The sequence below is a fragment of the Numenius arquata genome, chromosome 17 (assembly GCF_964106895.1).
Source record: "Numenius arquata chromosome 17, bNumArq3.hap1.1, whole genome shotgun sequence".
Lineage (NCBI taxonomy): Eukaryota > Metazoa > Chordata > Aves > Charadriiformes > Scolopacidae > Numenius > Numenius arquata.
Genome location: NC_133592.1, coordinates 3,685,394 through 3,704,373, shown reverse-complemented (window position 1 = coordinate 3,704,373; position 18,980 = coordinate 3,685,394). Strand labels below are relative to the sequence as shown.

At 67.7% G+C, this 18,980-nt stretch overlaps 1 protein-coding gene across 7 annotated transcripts; it reads right to left on the bottom strand.

Annotated features, from left to right (window-relative positions):
• Positions 1–934: 934 nt before the first annotated feature.
• Positions 935–18,306, bottom strand: CYTH1 (cytohesin 1). Of its 7 annotated transcripts, XM_074159906.1 has the most exons (14): positions 13,976–14,032; positions 11,166–11,187; positions 9,230–9,312; positions 8,478–8,542; positions 7,655–7,721; positions 7,333–7,451; positions 6,917–6,997; positions 6,692–6,804; positions 6,473–6,621; positions 6,256–6,385; positions 3,320–3,396; positions 2,952–3,023; positions 2,418–2,572; positions 935–2,217 (listed from the first exon to the last, which is right to left on the bottom strand). In XM_074159906.1, the coding sequence occupies exons 1-14, from the start codon at positions 14,030–14,032 to the stop codon at positions 2,139–2,141; spliced, it is 1,269 nt and encodes a 422-aa protein (XP_074016007.1). In that variant the 3' UTR covers positions 935–2,138. The 7 variants fall into 7 exon arrangements, with proteins under 7 accessions (XP_074016007.1, XP_074016011.1, XP_074016013.1 ...); XM_074159910.1 differs by lacking the exons at positions 11,166–11,187; positions 13,976–14,032 and adding an exon at positions 18,285–18,306; XM_074159912.1 differs by lacking the exons at positions 11,166–11,187; positions 13,976–14,032 and adding an exon at positions 18,285–18,306 and having other exon boundaries at positions 6,274–6,385.
• Between the last annotated feature and the right edge of the window lie 674 nt (positions 18,307–18,980).

The window sequence follows — 18,980 nt, the reverse complement described above, 5'->3', positions numbered from 1 at the left end:
AGGGGGACAGGCAAAGCCCCACTCAGCCTGGGGCTGTGCAGACTCCACACCCCAACCCCTCTTCACTCCCCCTGCCACCCACCCCCAGCCATCCCTCTGCACACTGCAGCCCCATGGGGAGCTGTTGGCCCCATCCCTGCCTGGCCCCGTCACCCCCCCCCAGCTCCATCGCCCTCCAGCCTGGCCCCTTCACCACCCCCTGGCTCCATCACACCCCAGACTGCCCCATCCTTGACCCCATCATACCCCCCCCAGCTCCATCGCCCTCCAGCCTGCCCCATCCTTGGCCCCATCACCACCCCCTGGCTCCATCACACCCCAGACTGCCCCATCCTTGACCCCATCATCCCCCCGCTCCCCCAGCTCCATCGCTCCCCAGCCTGCCCCATCCTTGGCCCCACTGCTCCCCCCACGCCCAGCTCCATTGCCCCCCAGCCTGCTCCATCACCCCCAATCCTGCCCGGCCCTACCGCTCCCCTGCTCTGTCTCACTCCTCAGCCCCTCCAACAGCCTCCAGTGACCGTCCACAGCCCAACTGGCTCCAGTACCGGCTCCAACTGACACCGGCACCAGCCCCAACCGACAATGGCTGCAGCCCAACTGCCTCAGAACTGCAGGGCTGCCCCCCCAGCCCCTCAGCATCCCTCGGCTGGGGCTCTTTGCCCACACACCCACCACCACAGCTAGATTTGTGGGGCCAAGGGCATGGGGGGACGTGGCAGGGGCTGCCACCAGCTCCCCGCCACGGCCGCCGGACCGGGCTCCCCCAACCCCCAGTGGCAGCGGCACAGCCCGGGGGGGTGGCAGTTCCCGGCTTGCCCTTGGCCCTGACTGGGATTTTAATCACAATCCCATTTACAGCTGGTACCACCCGGGTACGGTTCCCACCTCCCGCCCATCCCGAGCCGCACACAGAGCACAAGAGGCTGAGGCTGAGCGTGGTTCGGCGTTTATTTGCTGCAGATCCTCAGCACTAGTTTACAAGGCCGTGGCAAAATAAAATTAAAAAAAAAAAAAAGTTATAATAAAAAAATCCTGCCACCCCCCACCCTCCAGAGAGGCCTCTGCACAGAAGGACCCGACATACAAAATAATCTAAAAGGAGAAAACTATACAGGAGTATTTACACCTCTGATAAATAGACTTAATACTGATCCAGGTGCCTCTCTCCAGACCCTGCGTGGTGGGAACAGGACAGGACACGGGTGTTCACAAGGCAGAGGCGGGGGGAGTGCAGCCCCCAGCCCGGCCAGACCCCCTCGGCAGCTGCCGTCAATGGCGCAGGCTCCGGGCACATCCCATCACCCGCTCAGCAGAGAGGGCTGGTGCTCCAGGAGACGATGGCCACCCCGGCACAACCTCGCCAAGGGGATGGCACTGCAAGGACGTGCCACCCGGTGCTGCCGGACCAGGGCCCCCGTCCAAGCTCTGGCACCCCACGGCTGGGCGAGGACATGTCTTTGCCCCACGTGGCACCCCTGCACACTGCGACCGTGACAACTCCCTGACCCTCAGCCCTCCCCGCGCCCACAGTGACTGTCCCCGCTGCGGGGGACAGCTTGGGGGGGGGGTGAGGCAGTGGCATGGGGAAGCCCAGGACAGACTCAGGCCCGCTACAACGAGGGCCAGGAGCCGTCCCTCTGCGGGGACCCCCAGCCGCTGGGGCTGCCTCCTTCACCCCAACACCCCAAAACCGCCATTCACCTTTCCGAGGGGACACCCCAAGTGCTTCAGGACAGGGGTGCTGGGGGGACCCAGCAGCATGTGCTTGCCGGGGGGGGTTGGGAGCAGGGTGGGCACTGGCCAAGGCTTGGGGGGAGGACAGTACAGACACGCAGCACCCCCCGTCCTGCGGACCAGCCCGGGGCAGGACGGGGTTCCCTGCGTGCAGGGGTGTGGGATCCCAGTTCAAGCCTGTGAAGATGCTGTCCTGGAGATGAGGCAGTGATGGGGGGGGCGCAGAGCCACCAAGTTGTCCATGTCCCCCTCCTTTCCCCACGGTAAAGAAACTGCAAAGCTGAAGCTGGGTCCTGGGCCCCAGGGGCCAGGCTGCAGCGCAGCCCCAGCCCCACAGCCCTCCAAAGGGGAGAGGCTCGGGCTGCTGGGGGACGCTGGCCTCACAGGGCCCACGGAGGCTGCTAGTGTCGCTTGGTGGAGGAGACCTTCTTCTTCCTGGCAGCCAGCATCTCGTAGAAAGGGTCCCGGCTGATGGCAGCCCTGGCAGGGGAACGAGGGCCTGGGTGAGCTGTACGGCCAGGGAAAACTGCAGCGGGGCTGGGTCTGACCTCAGGCAGGTCCCTTTGTGCCCCTGGGAAAGCTCTGTCCCCCCCATCCTTGCAAGGTGCTCCCAAAGCAGTGTTCCCTCCGAGCACAGCAGACAGGTCCCCCTGCTGCCACCCGCTCCCCGGAGCACTCACTTGATGCACTTGATCCACTCCTCCTTCTCCTCGGTCGTGGGGGCCGAGATGCGGTACACGGTGTGGTTCCCCTCCACCACGCGCCCATCCGCCTCCGTCTTGCAGGCCTTGATCACCTGGTCCTTGTTGTCGGGGATGTAGAGCTCGAAGCAGTTCTAGGAGGGAAAAGACCACTCAGAGGGAGCCCCCACTTCCAAAGGGGACCCTGGGCTGGGAGGGACGAGGCAAAGTACCGGGGTCATAGGGCTCCCCTGGCACAGCCACCCTCAGCACAGCAGAGAGGGATGGACACACTGTGACTGTCACCCCACAGCCCCCAACCACCGTGTCTGGTCACCAGCCCCAGACAGTGCGGTGACAGGCCCCCAGCCACTGGGATGGGTGGAGGCAGTGACCGCTGTGGGGCCCTCTCACCCCCCCCCCAGGGCACCCCCCGGAGGCTGCAGCACCCACTGGCTCTCCCTGCCCTGCGCCAGCCCCAGCCGAAGCACCAGGATGCCCCTCCAGCCCCAAGGACCCTGCTCCCACACTCACAGGCTTCTTGGAGTCCTCCACCTCGCGGATGCTCAGGTTCTCCAGGGGGATAATGCCACGGGGCTCTTTATCCTATAGGGAGCAAGCAGAGGCTTTAGGTACAGGCTGGACACCCCCAAACCCCACCCACGAACCTGGATGCTGCAAACACCCCTCTCCCCAACAGGTACCCGGTGCTGCCTGGCCCGAGGGTCCCCTCGCGTACCCCATCAGTCCCCACATCCCGGCATGGCGGAAAGCAAGCGGCCAGCCCCACGCCGGGATGCTGCGCCCGCTCCATGCCATGGAGGAGAGCGAGTGCCAGGCCAGATCCGGCACCATTCCCTGCCCCGGGGGACCCAGCACCCCCCCGAGCCGAGGGCACTGACCGTCGTGTACTCGAAGTAGTAAAGGCAGTTGTCGGTCAGGATGAACCAGCGCCGCTTCCACGTCTTCACCCTGCCTCCTGCGGGCAGAGAGGGGCAGGTTGGGCTCGGGGGCAGGTGCCGGGGGGCTCGCGGCACACGGGGGGCTACGGCAGAGCCGCAGCCCGGGCGGACACACACAGCCAAGCAGCGGCGCCGGGCGCAAGCAGAGGCAGCAGCACACACCAGGCCGGGCAGGGCACAGGCAGGAGCGGGAAGCAGATGGATGAGGATGGAGGCGGAAGGTGATGGGGGGGGGGGAAGGGGGGCCAAGCCGGGAGCGCTGCGCACCCTTCCCACCCCAAAGCATCGACTCGGTGTGGCCAGAGGACGCTGCAGCTGGGCCAGCTCTTGGGGGGACGCGGGGACTTTCTGTTCACACTGGCCACGGTCTTGCTGCGTCCTGGCCAGCGCAGCCCGGTGCCGGTGCAAAGGGTGAGCCCAGGGCCACGGTGCCCGGGCTTTTGGTGGGAGATTCACAATGCCCGCTGCAGAGGGAGAAGCCACTCCCTGGGCTCAGGGACCCCTCATCCCTGGGCCCGGCCCCCCCTCCACTGGGCCAGCATGCTCTGGCCATGGCAGCGGTGCCAGACGTGCTGCCACCCTGGGACAAGCACCAGGGCCGTGCTGCCCAGGGCCGGCACCGTGATCATCTCCCCCACCCCACCGGGAAGCCCCCGTGCCTCCCTGCTCCCCCAGGCCTGCTGGCTGCCCACCCCAGTTCCTGCTCCAAAGCCAGGCTGCGGCCAGCACTTCCTAGAGGAAAAAGCCCCTCTGCCTCCCCCCAGCCAAACCCACCCCAAAACCTGGGGCTTCACCCGCTCCAGCTCCCCCCCAGGGCCACCTCCTCCCCCAGGGCTGCGGGTGGGAAGAGGCCACGTGCCAGGGTCCTGCAGCACAGGGAGCGCAGGAAGAGCCCGGGGTCCGCAGGTCGGGCAGCGCCTGCAGAGTCGTAGGGGACCGAGGGCCAGGGCAGCCCTGCGGGGGGTGGGCACCAACGCTCCCCGGCACCCCAGGGCTGCAGGTGGTGGAGCCAGGGTGGCACCGGCACCCAGCTCGGGGACTGCCGTGAGCCCCCGGTGCGGCACAGGGCACCGCACAGATGGCTCCTGCCTGTCCCCATCCAGCCCCAGGCACTCAGCACCCCCGAACCCTCCCGCACACGGGCTGGGGCCCTTCCTGAGGACACCCCAAACCCGTCCCCATCCCTCGTGGCACTGGAGGCAAAGACCCTCTGTGGCCAGGCCCAGCTGCCTGTGAACACGGCGAAGCACGGATGGGCAGGAAACCCCGCCAGAAGCTGGGCAAGGAGCCCCATTCCTGTCCATCCCCACACCGTGAAGTGCAGCAGGGCAGGGGAGGGGGCCAGCAGGCCTGGGGGGGGGGGGGCCGGGGGGGCGATTGGCATCGGCGAGGCCGGTGCCCTGCATCCCTGCCCCGGTGATGGCGGGAGCGGGGCTGTCCCCGAGGCAGGCGAGGTCCCCGGAGCAGTGCAGGTGGTTAGCAGCAGCAGCAATGAGACTAATCACCAGCAATTAAAAACGAAAAGGAAATGAAGCCCCAGCGGCGTGAGCAGAGCGGGGAGAGGGGTACGTACCTCCTGGAGTTGGGGACAAGGAAAGGAAGAGCCAAAATCATGGAAACATACAAATGAGGGAGAAAAGAAAATTAAAAAAAAAGGAAAAAAAAAAAAAAAAAGGAAAAATAAAGAGGAAACCCCGAAGAACCCCCCTCGCCCCGCGCGGGTCAGTGGGGCAGGGCTGCAGCAGGGAAGCTGTGAGGGGCCGGCGGGTGGCACCGCCACAGGGGCCACCCTGCCCTGGCTCACTGTGGCTCTGCAGGACGGATCTCCTCAGCTGAGGGGCACATGGGGCTCCCTTTACCCCGTGGCCTCCTTGGGGGTCCCTCCCTGCCCCACGAGCAGGCTGAGCCATGGCAGCCAGGTGGGGGCCACCTCTCTGCCCCCTCAGCCACCAACAGCCCCGACGGCAGCAGACACCGACGTGCCGTGCACAGGCACTGGGCTTGCTCAAGGACAGCAGAGGCAGATCTGGGGCTCTCTCCCCCGCATCCCCCCACCCCAGAGCTGGGGGGCAAATGGCCTCTGCTCAGCCCCACGGCCAGGCCCTGGACCAGTCAGGGTGCAGTGGGGGGTAAGGCCCCTCTCCCATCCCAAGGGGGTGGCGATATGGCAGAAACACCCCCTGGTGAGAGAACAGAGCCCCGACCCCAGCAAGAGCCCCAGGGAAAAGCCCCCACCAGACCCCGCTCCTGCTGGCCCCCTGACCCCCCCTCGCTTAACCCGGGCAGAGTATTCCCCAAAGGTGCCGAGAGGAGAAGCCACAGGAGCCAGGGCGTGGAGCGGGCTCGCCGGCCTGGAGCCGGGCTGTGCAGCAGGGATGCCATGCACGCTGCCTGCATGTGGAGCCGGGATAATGCGGAGGTGATAATGCTGTGGGAAGGTGAGGCAGGGACCAGTCTGTGGCATGGAGGGGGGGGGACACGCAGCCTGGGGCAGCTCGCTCGCCGCTCACTCCTGGGGGCCTGCTCCAGCAGGACCCTGCTGGGAACTCGGTGACGAGAAGGGCCTCGTGGTCTCTGTGCTCCGATGATGGACCCTTGTGGCAGCTCTGCACCCTGGGGCTTGCCCAACCTACAGGCAGAGTCCCCCCGGATGCCCACCCAGCTGCACCGCAGGGCCTCATCTGCTGAGTCTGCTCCTGCCGCCCAGCCCAGGAACGATGGAGGGCTCCTGGACATAAGGACACCTTCCCCATGGAGGCTGTGCCCTGTCTGCAGCCTCCTGCCCCTTCACAGGGCCACCATGCTCCGCAGAGCCTGGCCAGGAGAGGTGCCCAGTCCAGGGGCATCGCACCCACAGCCCAGCTTCCCCCCCACACCCGGCTGCTGGCACTCACCGAGCTTCAGCAGCCAGCCCTCCCGGTCGGGGTTGAAGAAGGTGTGGGTGAGGTCATTGCCGTCGTCCTCAGGGATTTTGAAAGGTTCGTTCTTGATGCTCTCATAGAGATTCTGGTACAATGACACACGGCGTCAGCTCTGCTCCACCCGGGAGCCCGGCACCAGCCCAGCCCCATCCCTCCGTGTCCCCTCCCTCACCCGCAGCAGCTCCTCAGGCAGGTCCCCCCCATCGTTGATGCCACGGTTCATGGCGATGAAGCGCTCCGCCGTGGGTTTGTCCTTGACGTTGGGGTTGTGCAGGCTGGTGTTCAGCATGATGATAGCGAAGGAGAGCACGTAGCACGTATCTAAAGGGGCAGGGGGGAAGGTCAGCCACGAGGCAGGATGGAGGGGAGAGGGGCCAGGGCAGGTGATCACCTGTGGACTGGAAGACGCCGGGGTTGCACTGGCAGTACCGCTGGGCAAAGGCCTCCATCATCCGATCGATCTTCTGCGCCTCCCCGGGCAGCCGGAAGCTCCACAGGAACTGCCTGTGAAGTGCAAGGTGTTGCGTTGCTTTGGGGGCTCCCTGTGCGCCCCCCGCAGCCCCCTGCCCGTCTCCCCCGAGGGGATGCGGAGCAGCCCCCAGCCCCCTTCGCTCACCGCAGGGCCTGCACGAGGTTGAGGTCAGTGAACTCGTGCAGCTCCACGAAGGCATGCAGGACTTGGATGTTGAACTCATCCCTGCGGGAACAAAGCCAGAGCACGAGGGATGTGTGATCAGCAAGTCCTGTGACTGCCGGGCGGCCCCATGTCTCCCTGCTCTGCTCCAGCCTCTGCTCAGCTCTGGGGGGAGGTGGGGGGGGAAACTTGCCCCCTCGAGTCCTGGGCTGTTTGCACACACGAGACTCTGGCAAGTGCTGGCCATGGATCGAACATCCCCAGCTGGCCCTAGCACTCAGGGTGCCCGGCCCCCCATGTACCCTTCTGGAAGCTCAAAGGGCTGCACTGTCCCATTTCTCAGGCAATGGGAGTCCAGGGCATCCTCAGGAGAGCCGAGCCACCCCAGGCCAGCATACCTCTCGCCCAGGTAGTCACCGATGGCCGTCTTGTTGAGGCCCTCTCCCTTGTACAGGAACTGAGCGATGTCCTCGCACGTGTTCTTCAGCAGGTCGTTTTCGATCAGGAACTGGATGCCCTGGAGTGGTCCAAGAGGCCTTGCTCTGGGGCTTGCTGCTGACCCCGCCAGCCTGCCTGCCTCCTCCCAGCCCCTGCCCTGGGTGCTGGCTCTGCTCCAGCCCCCGCAGGTGGCCAGGCACCTGGACCATAAGGGCAGAGCCCAGCATGGCCCCAGACGGGCTGCTAAACTGCCCCACTCCCCACCAGCCCACCCCGCAGTACCTTCTTGGGATCCATGTTGAACTTCTTCCTGCCCATGGCCACCTGCTTGTTCCTCTGCATGTTTTTCCTGTGGGGCACAAAGTGGCTCTGAGCACCCAGGAGGGACCTGGGTGTCCCCCGTCCACCCCTCGGGCAGAGCACCCCACAGAGGGGCCAGCCCGGACCGAATGGGAGCCCAGAAACTTTCACAGGAGCAGGTCCCCTGCGTCGAACCCGCACGGGGTGAAGCTGGCACACTGCTCCGCGTCTCTGCTCCGTATCCCTGTCCCACTTCCCGGCACAGCGGCACAGATGGGGCAGCTCTCGGCCTGCCAGGCCCCGGAGCAAAGAGGAGGTGCCGTGCCCTGTCCACTGGGTCACCCCGTGCAGAAGGGAGCCGGGTACAGCATCGCCACAGGTCACCTCCGTGTTGCGGAGGCCAGGGCAAGCTGGGTGGTGAGGGGGTCTGTGCAGAGCAGCTGCCAGCCCCCAGTGGGGCCAGCCAGAGGGTGACAGCCTTCATGCCCCAGTGAGCGATTGGAAACGACGCCAGGAGTCAGCTCCCGTCGGCTGCCGGGACCCCCTAATCCCAGGCTGGCACTGCCTGCGCCAGCTCAGAACAACAAACCCCGACAGTTGCTGTGGCCAGACAGAGGGGCCGAGGCTTGGAAAAACAGACCTTTGGAGCAGCGGCTCAGACTGGGATCCTGCTACCGCTCCAAGGATTTCAGAGCGCCTGGGAAAGCCACCCGCACCCCCGGGATGGGGCTGCCCACGGCTCCTGGCATCCAGGGTGTGGGGGCTCAGCAGAGGCCATGGGCTGCCACGACAGCAGAGGACTCACCTCTCCTCCGTGGAGCCCAGGTTCTCGATCTCATTCGTCACTTCTGCTATCTCATCTTTCAGCCGCTGAGGGGAGAGAGCACGCTGAGACAGGAGGTGCCTCCCTCCCTCCCTCCCAAACCCTCCAGCCCCCCAGCCCTGACACTACCCCCAGGGCCATTCCCCCAGGAGGTCCTGGCAGCCCCTTCCCTCCCTCCCTCCCTCCTTCGCACCCCGAGTGTTGCCCAGCTCGGGCGACACTGGCAGAGGGGGCCAGCTGCACCTCGTTGCTAATCCCCCGCAGCATCGCCATGCTCCGAGCGTGCAGGAAGGAAGAGATTCAGAGGTTAACAAAATTAGCCCCTAATCCCTTTAGATCATGCCCGGCATATGGCAGTAATTAGCTTCTGCTGCCTTAATCAGGCTGACGAGTGTCCCAGATGAGCGCTGACCTCGCAGTCGCTTGCCAGGGCAGTGGCCTGGCCCAGAGACACGGTCCCTGCCCGTGCCAGGGGGGGGCTGGCACGGAGATGCCGGTGCCCTGGGCTGTGGGAATGGCACAAGGGCACTCTGAGGGTCTGGGGCACTGCACCCCGATGCCACAGCTGTCACAGACAGTGCTGGCCAGGGCAGCCTCTCCTGGGCCACCCTCCCCAGTTCCCAGCAGCAGGGCGAGGGATCCCGGATGGGTCTGCAGGGACCCTGCCCAGTGACACGGGCAGGGAGATTGTCCCCTGCCTCCTGGGCGGATAGTGGTGGCCCTCAGCATCACACCTGTATGTCAGCCAGCAGTTCCTGCTTGCGGCGGCGGATGTTCTCCAGCTCCTGGCACTCCTCGGGGGTCAGGTCACTGGGCACTGGGCAGAGACACAATCAGGTCAGCGTGCGTGTCCCTGGAAACCATCCCCGCCAGGCTCCCGGTGCCACCGCTGCTCCCACCGGCAGCCCCGGGCCCGTTGGAGCTGGGATGTGGAGCTGCTGGGTGCCCGGGGGAGCCGGGCTGGCGAGCAGCGTCCCTGTCCCGGTCCCTGCGCAGCGGCCGAGTGCCACCAACGGCACGCGAGGAATGCGAGGGCCAGGACATCGCCCCGCGGGGCAGCGGCAACAGCGGGGGAGCCGGGCACTGCCCCTTCCTGCTGATTCAGCCCGCAGCAGCTGGGCAGGCAGGGCAGCGAGGGCCAGCATGGCCCCTGGGCTGGCTCCAGCACTCCTCCCCATGGCCCCATCCGGGCCGGTGTGGGTGCCTGTCCCTGTCCCTGCTGGGGCTGGGTGGCTCTGCTGTGCCCCCACTGCACTGGTCTCCACATGGGCCTGGGTACCCGTGGGTTGCTCTGCCGCACTGGGCCAGCCCTGGAAAAAACCAGCTCCCGGCTGCCCTTCCACCCTCTCTCTGCTGGATCCGTCCTTCCACGCCAGGGCCTGGAGCTGGTGCACCCTCCGGACAAACCTCACCCACACACCCTGACACCTACACCTCCCTGTCACCCCCTGGGAGCCAGGCATCCCCTCCCCAAAACCAGCCCCGAGACTCGGGCCCGGGGCTGTCCCACGTCCCCCCCTTGCTCCTGAGCCCCACAGCTCCCAAGACATTCCAAGTGCTCCCTGGCGCGTGACCTCCCGCTCCGCAGGGACACAGCATCCCGATTCTGTTCCCTCCTGTCCCCAAGGTCACCCGCTTCTCCGGCAGCGCTCCCAGCCCTCTCTACCGCCAGCGGGTTCCAGCAGCTCCCTCCCACACCACACCACGGTCGCCCGGGAGAACACCAAAGCACCGTTCCATCCTTCGGAGCATGTCCCCAAGGACGGTGGCAGCAGCTACATCCCGGCCGGGGGTGCTGGTGACAGGGCTGCCACTGCCCTCTCCTTTCCCGGACGTTACCGCTCCGCTCTGCCGAGGCCCTGCGTGCCACCACCGTCCTTGGTCTCCAGGCCACCGCAGCCACCAGCCCCGGCGCGTCCCCAGCACGGCCGCCTGCCCCGACCAGCTCCCAGGGCCACCACGTGCCTTCGGACCTCAGCTGCGCATCGTTTCTCCCCGCGCCGCCGCCGTGGGAGCCGCGACCACGCAAAGCGAATCTCCGAACTCAGCACTTCCCTGGCTGCGCTGGGGCTTTCTGACGAGCTTCCTCCTTCGCAAAAATCCCCCGCTGCCGTGGCCGGAGGCAGCCTCAGCTTGCGACACCATCCCTCCAGACGCGACAGCAACAGTTCCCAATATTTTCAGCCTCTGACGCCAAGAAACACGAACCAGACAACCCGGCTCGTGGCACCAGGTTAAAAGTTATTTAAACTTACGATCCTGTTGGCCCTGCCTTATCGATACGTCCAAACACCTTTCGCACACCCCAGTGCCGTTCCCGTGGGGCTCGGCTTCTCCTGCCCGGTGCCCCGGGCACCCAGCGAGCCCAGGCTTGCTGCTGAGCTGCACTGCACGCCCGTTGCCAGACACAAACCCCTTTAAATCCCTGGGCTGCAGCATAAGCCGTGAGACCCTCCTGCTGCGGGTCCCTCCTGCCTGGCCGTGGCCGCAGTGGAGGAGAAATTCAGTGCCAGGGCTGGACCTGTCCCGAGGCGAAGTGGTCACGGGCCAGAGGCTGGAACCAGCAAAGTAAGCCCTGGCAAGAGCAGCTCTGTGTTCCCTTGCCCACCTGGGAGCGGGTTGGGGGCTCTGCAGGCCCTGGGGCCAGCGCAGCGGAGGATGAGAGGCTGCGGGGCAGAGGGGGCCGGCGGGTCTCTACCAAATGTCCCTCCCCGCCTGCGCTGCTGCTGCTGCTGCTGCGGAGGGCGAGCACTCGTGACAGCAGCCCAGCCATGTCAGCAGCCGCCTGAGGAAGAGAAACCCCAGACGCAAGAGCTTTTCTGGGGAAGGAAGAGGGCGTTAACCCTTCCCCGGCACCGCACAGCACCGAGCGGGGCCCCAATGGTTCCCAAGAGGCCGGCGAGCCTTGCCCTGGGCTATGGGGAAGGGGAGCCCGGAGCCAGCACTCGCTGCCCCAGCTTCATCCTGGCATGGGAGCTGGGGGGCAGTGGGACTGTGGGGACCAACCAGCACCAGGTCCCAGCGCAGGGGGTCCAGGGGGCTCTGCAGCTCCTGCTGCTGATGGCAGAGCTCGGGCCCGTGCACACCGGGGGCAGCAGGAAGGCACAAGGGGCACCAGCAGGATTTGTCCATCCATCCCTGGGGCTCCAGGGTCGCTGGGGCCAATGGGAGCCGGGAGCAGGACCAGCAGCAAGTCCCCCGCTCCCACTGTGCCCAGCAAAGCCCCCCGTGGGGTGCAGAAGCCATGCTCCCCCCCACCTACCCTGCTCCCTCCTACCCTGCTGCCCCCAGACAAGAAAGCAGGGCCACTGGCACGGGAGTGGGGCCACGAGTGGCCACTCGCCCACTTCCCCTCGCACCAGCCCCACCAGCCTCCCTGTATCCCCAGGCTGGGCTCACCGCTGCCCTCCGCTCTGAGCACCATCCTGGCAGGCCCGTCTCCAGTGGCTCCGCCGGCTGTGCCCGTGCCTGTGCTGCTGTTTTGGGGTGCGGGCACCTGCCCGCCCCAGTGCTTCCTGGGGTGACTCAGGGCTGCTCCGAACCAATGAGCTCCGGGGCCACCCCAGCGTCATCCCAGCCTCGCCAGGAGCCAGCAGCAGCAACACCCTGTTCCTGCCGTAACCAGCCCGCAGCCGCAAGCACCTTAACTCCTCTGCTCCCGTCCAGGGGGTGAAACGGGGCAGCCGGGGTCCTGCTCCCCCTCCTCAGGCCTGGGGTCGGGGGACGTGATGTGTTGGGGTCCTGGCCAGGCAGGGACTAGGGGCTGGCCCAGCCCTTCCTTCCTCGAGGGCTGCCAGGATGCTCAACCCAGCACATCTTGAGCTCGCTGCGGCAATGCTGGGGCCCCCCACCCCAGCAGACCCCTGCCTCAGCCCCACAGCTCCCTGTCCGGCCCCACCGGGCCCCCCCACTGCAGGTTCCTGGTCCTGTGCGGGTTGTAGGGACAAAACCCTGGGCAGGACCGGGAGGGCTGTGCAGGGCCTGCAGCAGGAGCGATCCCCCGTCCCATCCCTGTCCCGCTGTCGCTGCCTGGAGAGGCCGCCTGAGCCTCGGCCGCCTTGACTCAGCTAAATCCTGCTCGGCAGCGCCAGATGGAGAAACGGCACCCGGAACACTGGCTGCAGAGCACGGGGAGGAAGGGCTTCAGCAGCCTCGCGTCGGTCCTTCGGCTCACAGCTGTGCTGCAGCGCTTGCCAGCCCTCCCGCTAGCCCGTATCGTGCCTGTGATGGCCACGCCGGAGGGACAACAGCACCGGGCTGAGGCAGACCCCGAGGACAAGCTCAGTGTACTGCCAGGGGCTGTCCCAGGGCTCTGCTGTGGGGTGCTGCCACCCGCTCCCACCGCACCCCATGGCTGGGGGGACCCGCGGGGCCCCCAGAAACTTCCTGCCCATCTCTGCGTACCACATCCTGTTTTCACCGCGCCGCGTGCGCATCCTGGGTTGCGTCAGCCCCATCCTTCCCCACCGACAGCCGAGGTGCGTCAGGAGGAGTTTGGAGACAGGAGGCTCCAGGAAAGACCCTCCCAGGCAGACGGACCCCGCACCCGGGGCTGACCGGGGCCCTCGTGCCGCTTCGGAGCAGCCCTACCCATCACCCCACTCCCTGTGCCCAGAGCCCCCCAGGGAACCCACATCCACAGCTGCTGCCTCGCTCCCCAGGGGCTCCAGGCCCCCGCAGCCCCCACACAGGGAGCCCCAGCCCACGGTGTGCACAGGCGAGCACCGGCTCGGCCACATCCACATGCACCGAGCATCGTGCAGGTGCCAGGACCGCAGCCCGGCGGGCACCTCGCTTGTTCCCTGCACTATTCACCGTGTGCCCGGCCTCAGGGGGCACAGGGCCGGCAGCTGCTCAGCCTCCACTGCCAGCAGGGCGCAGGGCTACCCAGAGGGGGTCTGACACCCTCCTGCCCCACGGCATGGCCACCCTCAGTCCACACTCGGGGCAGGAACCTGCTGTCACAGAAGCTCCCATGAAGGGCCAGCCCATGGCGGCAGCTCCCACGCAGCAGGCACTGGGTGCCCTGCACCGATTTGGGTTCGACCCCGCAGCTCCTGCGGCCACACGCAGCCGCAGCGGCGGTGGCGGCGAGGGCAGCCGAGCGCCCACGCATCGCCCGGGGCAGGGCAGGACCTGCCACAGCTGTGCCGAGCTCCGTGCATCTTCCCAGCCACCACCACCGGCTCCCGAGTGCCCCCCGTCCCAGTGTGGCACCTGGCAGCAGCGTGGGGCAATGCCATGCAAGGTAGCCCAGTGGCCAGCCGCCCGCCGGAGCTCAGCGCCGGCAGAAGCCGGAGCCTGCGGAGGCCGGTGCTGCGTGGGGGAAGGAGGCGGCGAGACAGCGAGGACTCTGTGCTGCTGTCAGCGGGAGCCATATGGAGCCGGAGCCGCGGGCACCGCCACGTCTGCCGGGGTGACAGGGACCCCGCGGCGAGCAGAGGGAAGGGCATGAAGTGCCTACCTGCCTTGGCAGCCACCGAGGGGCAGAGGAAGGCCTGGAAACTGGAGGCACAGAGCTCGCTGACCGTCCCCATGCTGCCGAGGTCCCGCTCCCACGGGGGCAGGCAGGAGCAGGCAAAGGCCTGGCGGGTGCCGTAGGGCTGAGCTTCCCGGTGCCAGGTCCCGTGGGCAGGGTGCGGGCAGGGGAGCTGGAGGACTCCCTGCTCTAGCTGGAGCCGGGGAAGGCGGCTCTGGCAGGGGAGCTCCAGCGGCAGGAGCCCACGCGCCAGCCCCAACCAATCCCCGCCGCTCCCTGCCTGCACACCAGCCTGCTCCTTGCCTGCACACCAGCCCGCTCTGCTCCCCACGCTCCGGACGGCGGCTCAAAGCCACTTAGAGGACAAGGAGTTTGGGAACTCCCCGGCAGCCCCCCCGCCCCAGGCCGTCTGCCCCCCAGCAGCCCCCTTGCCCCCACGAGTGGTTGGCAGCGGGGTATTTTTAGAGCGGTTTTATCCCTCCGTATTAGAGCATTAAGCATCGGGAGCCGGCGGTCGCGTAGCAACCAGCGCTGCATAAAGGAAGGTGCACCGAGAGACGCGGCGGCTCTGGCGAGGCGTGGGGTGCAGGGGGTGCCGCTGGTGGGGCGCAGGGCCCGGGCGCCGGTCTTGGCACAGCCCCGACAGGCTCAGCCTGCCCCGTGTGCCGTGCACGGGCAGGCCCGCTCACCTTCTGCCAGCCCCCCGGCAATGCCGGTCAGACGGCTGGGCTCCGGGCATGTCCCGGCGGCGATGGAGGTGCCTCCCCCTCTGTTGTGGTCCTGGGGTACGGGGGGCTCCTGCAAGCAGGAACTGGGGGGGGGGGGGGGGGGGGGGGGGCGGTGTCCTGCCCTGGGATCCCACCCCCCAGCACCTGCGTCCCCCCACCCCCACGGGCGATGAGCAAACCCAAACCGGACCGACAGCTCTCTCCCTCAAAGCAGGAGGGATCCCTGAGCACAGGGCACGGCCATGAGTAACAAACCCCAGAGCCTGTCGGGGCAAGGAGGCAGCGTCCTGTGGGCAGCCCGGTTGCCAGAGCCGGCACCTCCGCTCGCCCGCGCCAGCACGCACCGGGACACGCTGAGCTGGGAGAAACCGGAGCCGGGCAGGGTCCCCGGGAGCCCTGATGGGGCAGGCAGCGGGAAGGGCACACCAGGGAGAAGCTGCCCTTGCAGGCAGGAGAGCCAGGGACAGGAGGGGACCCTGGCTCCTGGCAGCAGTGTGGCTGATAGGGGAGGAAAGGTGGAGGAGAAGGGCAGCTCCCGGGGCTGCGAGGGCAGCCAGGCACTCGCCGCTGACGTGACCGACTTTCTGATTTCGGCACCGCTTCCCCTTTCCCAGGGGCCGATGCGGTGGTTGCCACAATGCCAGGAGGCAAAAGGGCAGGTGAGAGGGGCTGGGGGGGCTGAGCCGGGCATGTGGTGTGGCAAGTGCCTGCCTAGGGCCTGGACCGGCATCTGGAGAAACCCCTGGGCAGCAAGGGCACCCATGGGTGCTCCAGCCGGCTCGAAGCAAGGTCAGGAGTCATCTCCCACACAGAGTGACCCGGACACCCAGGTTGATCCTCGCACCCTGCCTGGGCAAGGCAGGGGGGGTTGCAAACACCCGGGATTAAGGTAACCACAGTCTCCAGGGTCCGATGCTCCCGTCTGCTAGAAAGCGGGGCCGCGGAGAGCAGCCTCCCCCCTCCCTCAGCCCAGAGCAGAAACGGGCCAAAACAGCCGCTCGGGGACACGTGGGCCCCGCTGTGTCCCTGACGTGCAATTCCTGAGCGTCAGCAACGTGGCTTATCGTTCTCTGCTCCCAAGGATCTCAGGAGAGGCTCCGGCTCATTGCCTCTGCCCAACCCCGCGCTGCCTGAGCCCCCACGGCCCCTGGCTCTGGCTCCCCGAGCCCAGTGCTGTCTTTGCACCCTCCCCATGTCTTTGAGCTGGGAGCCCCAGAGAGAGCTCTGTGGAAGAGCTGCTCCCCAAGCCGGGCCCAGCAACTCGCCCCAGCTCACCCCACAAGAGGGACGGGGCCGCTGTGCCACCGGCAGCTCCCCCGGCAGCTTCCCCCCAAGTCCCCTCAGCGCAGAGGTGCACGGCGCGGTCACGGGCTGCCTCCCAAACAGCTGAGCCCGTGCCAAGGGGCCTGCCAGGGCCCGCCGGCAAAACAGGGCTGCGCAGGCTGGCAGCCAGGCGAAGACGGGGATCCCCCCTGGGTGGAGACCCCCCCAGCCTCCCAGGGGACCTGATGCCCACCCTCCTTTAGGGATCTCCCGCACCTTGCACAGCCCATCCTGCCCCAGACAGTGAGGCCCCCCCAGGCACAAGCCGCTTTGCGGGAGGTTCCATCAGCCCCGCTTAGAGAAATCCCTTAATCCCCCAGGCCAGAGTGAGCAGTAATCCCTCGGGTGCAGCAGGATTATTCCTAGCGCTGCCTGATCCCCCTCACCCCGGGGCCGGGCCTGAGCCCAGACGGGGCCCAGCTCAGGACACGGTGCCGGGACAGGACGGTGCTCCCCATGGGAGGCTGCTCACCGGTGCTGCGGCACGGCGGGATGGGAGCGGCAGGGCTGGGTCCCCGTCATGACACCGTCACCCCACCGATCCAGAAGCATTCACCCCTGCACCTCCTCACTCGGTCAGCTCTGGTCAAAGGATGGCTCAGCGTCACCGCCGTCCCCGCGGGGAGATGCTGGGAAGGGGGTGGGAGCGTGGCCCCGCGCCCTGGCAGGAGCGGGGGGAGCCCGCATCTGTGCCACCAGCTGCTCACCCCGGGATTTGCTCTCTGCTGAGGCAGACGGCGGGAGAGGAGCCGTGCATTGCCTTCAGACACTAGCGTCAGCACAATCCCACCAGCAAAAGCCTCCCCGTCGGGCTCCCACCGCGCCGCAGCCTCGCCAGACCCTCCTCTGCAAAACCAACAGAGCCCCAGGGCTTTGGGAGAGCTACGGACCATGATGGCCCCGCAACAGGGACTTAAGAGGTAGCTGTGATGCTCACCTCGCACGCCGCCCTGCGGCGCAGTGAGAGGGCAATTTCTGATGCTGACGGGTGACCCGGGACATCTTCCAGGCGATTCTGGGAAGCAGGGAGAGGCTGCTCGCAGAATCGCTCCCTGCAGTGCTCTCCCACTAATGGGCTGCGTGTGACAACGCCCGCGCCGGGCCGGCACACCAGCAGGGCTGGGCGCTCGCACCTTATCTCGCACAGTAAACTCCCCACCGCCGAGCGCTGTCACTTCTGGGGTGTCACAGCAGCCTCCTAATCAGCTGCGTTGCACAACTGCGGCAGGCAGGAAGCCGGCCCGTGAGCCAGCACTGCCGGCAGCGGCGGCTTCACCGGCACCGGCAGCACCCGGGTGACCTCGGCTCCCGGGAAGACCAGTCACCAGCACGGCTCGCAGCATCGGGACCTTGGTTTCGGATCTCACCCAGACAGACTCCAGCCTCCCCCTCGGCAAAGTCCTCGCCCAAGGAAAACCCACCTGCCGGCCCACAGGGACCTGTTTTAGAAGGGCTGAGGCACAGAAAGTGCCTTCCTGCCCGGTCCTGCTCCTCGGCACTGGGAGGAAAGGCTCCCTGGATGCGGAGGATGGAGCAAAGCAGGGAAGCAACCTGTGCATCCATGAGAGGGGACCAGCATCCCATGAGCTGCCTTGTCCCCCTCGGCCCAGCCAGGGAGCAGGCCCTGGGCACACACCGTGGTGGTTTGTGTGACACTCAACAGACACCACCCCCGGCCAACCTGCCCTCTGGACCAGGCAGCGCTCAGAGCCATCCGCTGAATGCAAAGTGCGAGCGGCGGAGGGAAGGCGTGCGGGCACCGGGTCCCAGAGCCCCGCAGCACCGGGTCCCACGCTGCGGGCAGCTCGCCGGCCGTGGCAGCAAAGCAGCGCGGCGGGGGGTCGTGCGGGGCCGAGCCCCGGGAAGAACCAGGCCGCGCCGCCAGCGAGGCGGGAGCGCCCGGGGGCCCCGGTGTCCTCCCGGTGCTTCCTCACCGCTTCCCCTCCCCGCCCCCGGCCCCGCCCGGCCGATACCGTGCGTGGGCGAACGGCCGCTCTGCCACCTGCGGCCGTGGGTCCCGCCGCCGCCACCGACCCCAGCCCTGCACCTGGGAGCTGCCCCCGCCCCACCGGCGACCCCCCTCCCTCCCCCCGCCCATCACGGGCCGCCCCAGCCCCTCGCCCCGGCCGCCTGCTCGGGGCCGCGGGACCAGCCCCGGCCCTTCCCCCGCCGCGGCCCGTCCCAGGTAGGGGTCGCGAAGCTCCCCCCCGCCTCCCGGTGCCCTCGCCCCGGCCCGGCCCGCCCCGGCCCCGCACTGACCGTAGCCGCCCTCCTCCTCCATCCCGCCGCCGCCGCCGCCGCCGCTCCGGCCCCGCCCGCGTGACGAGAGCGCCGAGGTCGCCACGGGCGGCGGCACGTGACGCAGGATGGGGCGTGGCCCTAGCAAGCTCCGCCCCCCTCCCGGTGCCCCGCCCCCTCCCGGTGCAAGGAAGCGATCACATCCGAGCTACCGACACCACCAGTTTATTGCCCGCCCGTCCCGGCGGCAGCGCCCCGTCCCCGCGGGGACCCCGCCGCTTCCTCCCGCGCCCAGCGCGGGGCCGGGCCGGGGGGGGAGCGGGGCCCTGCCCGGGGGGGGGGGGGGGGGGGTTTGGGGGGGGTAGGGACCAAGGGTTCCACTGCGACTCGCACAGGGGGACCGAGCGGGGAGGGGGGTCAGCCCTGGCCGGGCAGGGGGAGGCAGAGCCGGGAGGGGTGGGAACATCCCCATGAGACGAACACCGGCCCTGGTGCTCCCAGCACAGGCCGGGTGTCCCCCTCCCTGGGGGTGGCACAGGAACCCGGAGCAGCAGGGACGAGCTGCAGGCACTTTCCAGGGATCCCCCTCCCCAGCCTTGAACCTGGGGGGAGTTCAAGGTCTGGGGGGGGAGAAGGGGCTGCTCCAGCCCCAGGCAGAGGCACCGAGGAGCTGGCAGAGGAGCCTGGACAAGGCAGGCGAGCGGGTCAGAGCTCACC

Coding starts and splice junctions, on each gene's coding strand:
- CYTH1 (XM_074159906.1), bottom strand. CDS start 14,032: ATGGGGACGGTCAGCGAGCTCTGTGCCTCCAGTTTCCAGGCCTTCCTC. Junction 9,313..11,165: donor CCGCCGGCCCCCTCTGCCCC/GCAGCCTCTCAT, acceptor GTCTCTGCCCAG/TGCCCAGTGACCTGACCCCC. Junction 2,573..2,951: donor TGGAGGACTCCAAGAAGCCT/GTGAGTGTGGGA, acceptor TTTCCCTCCTAG/AACTGCTTCGAGCTCTACAT.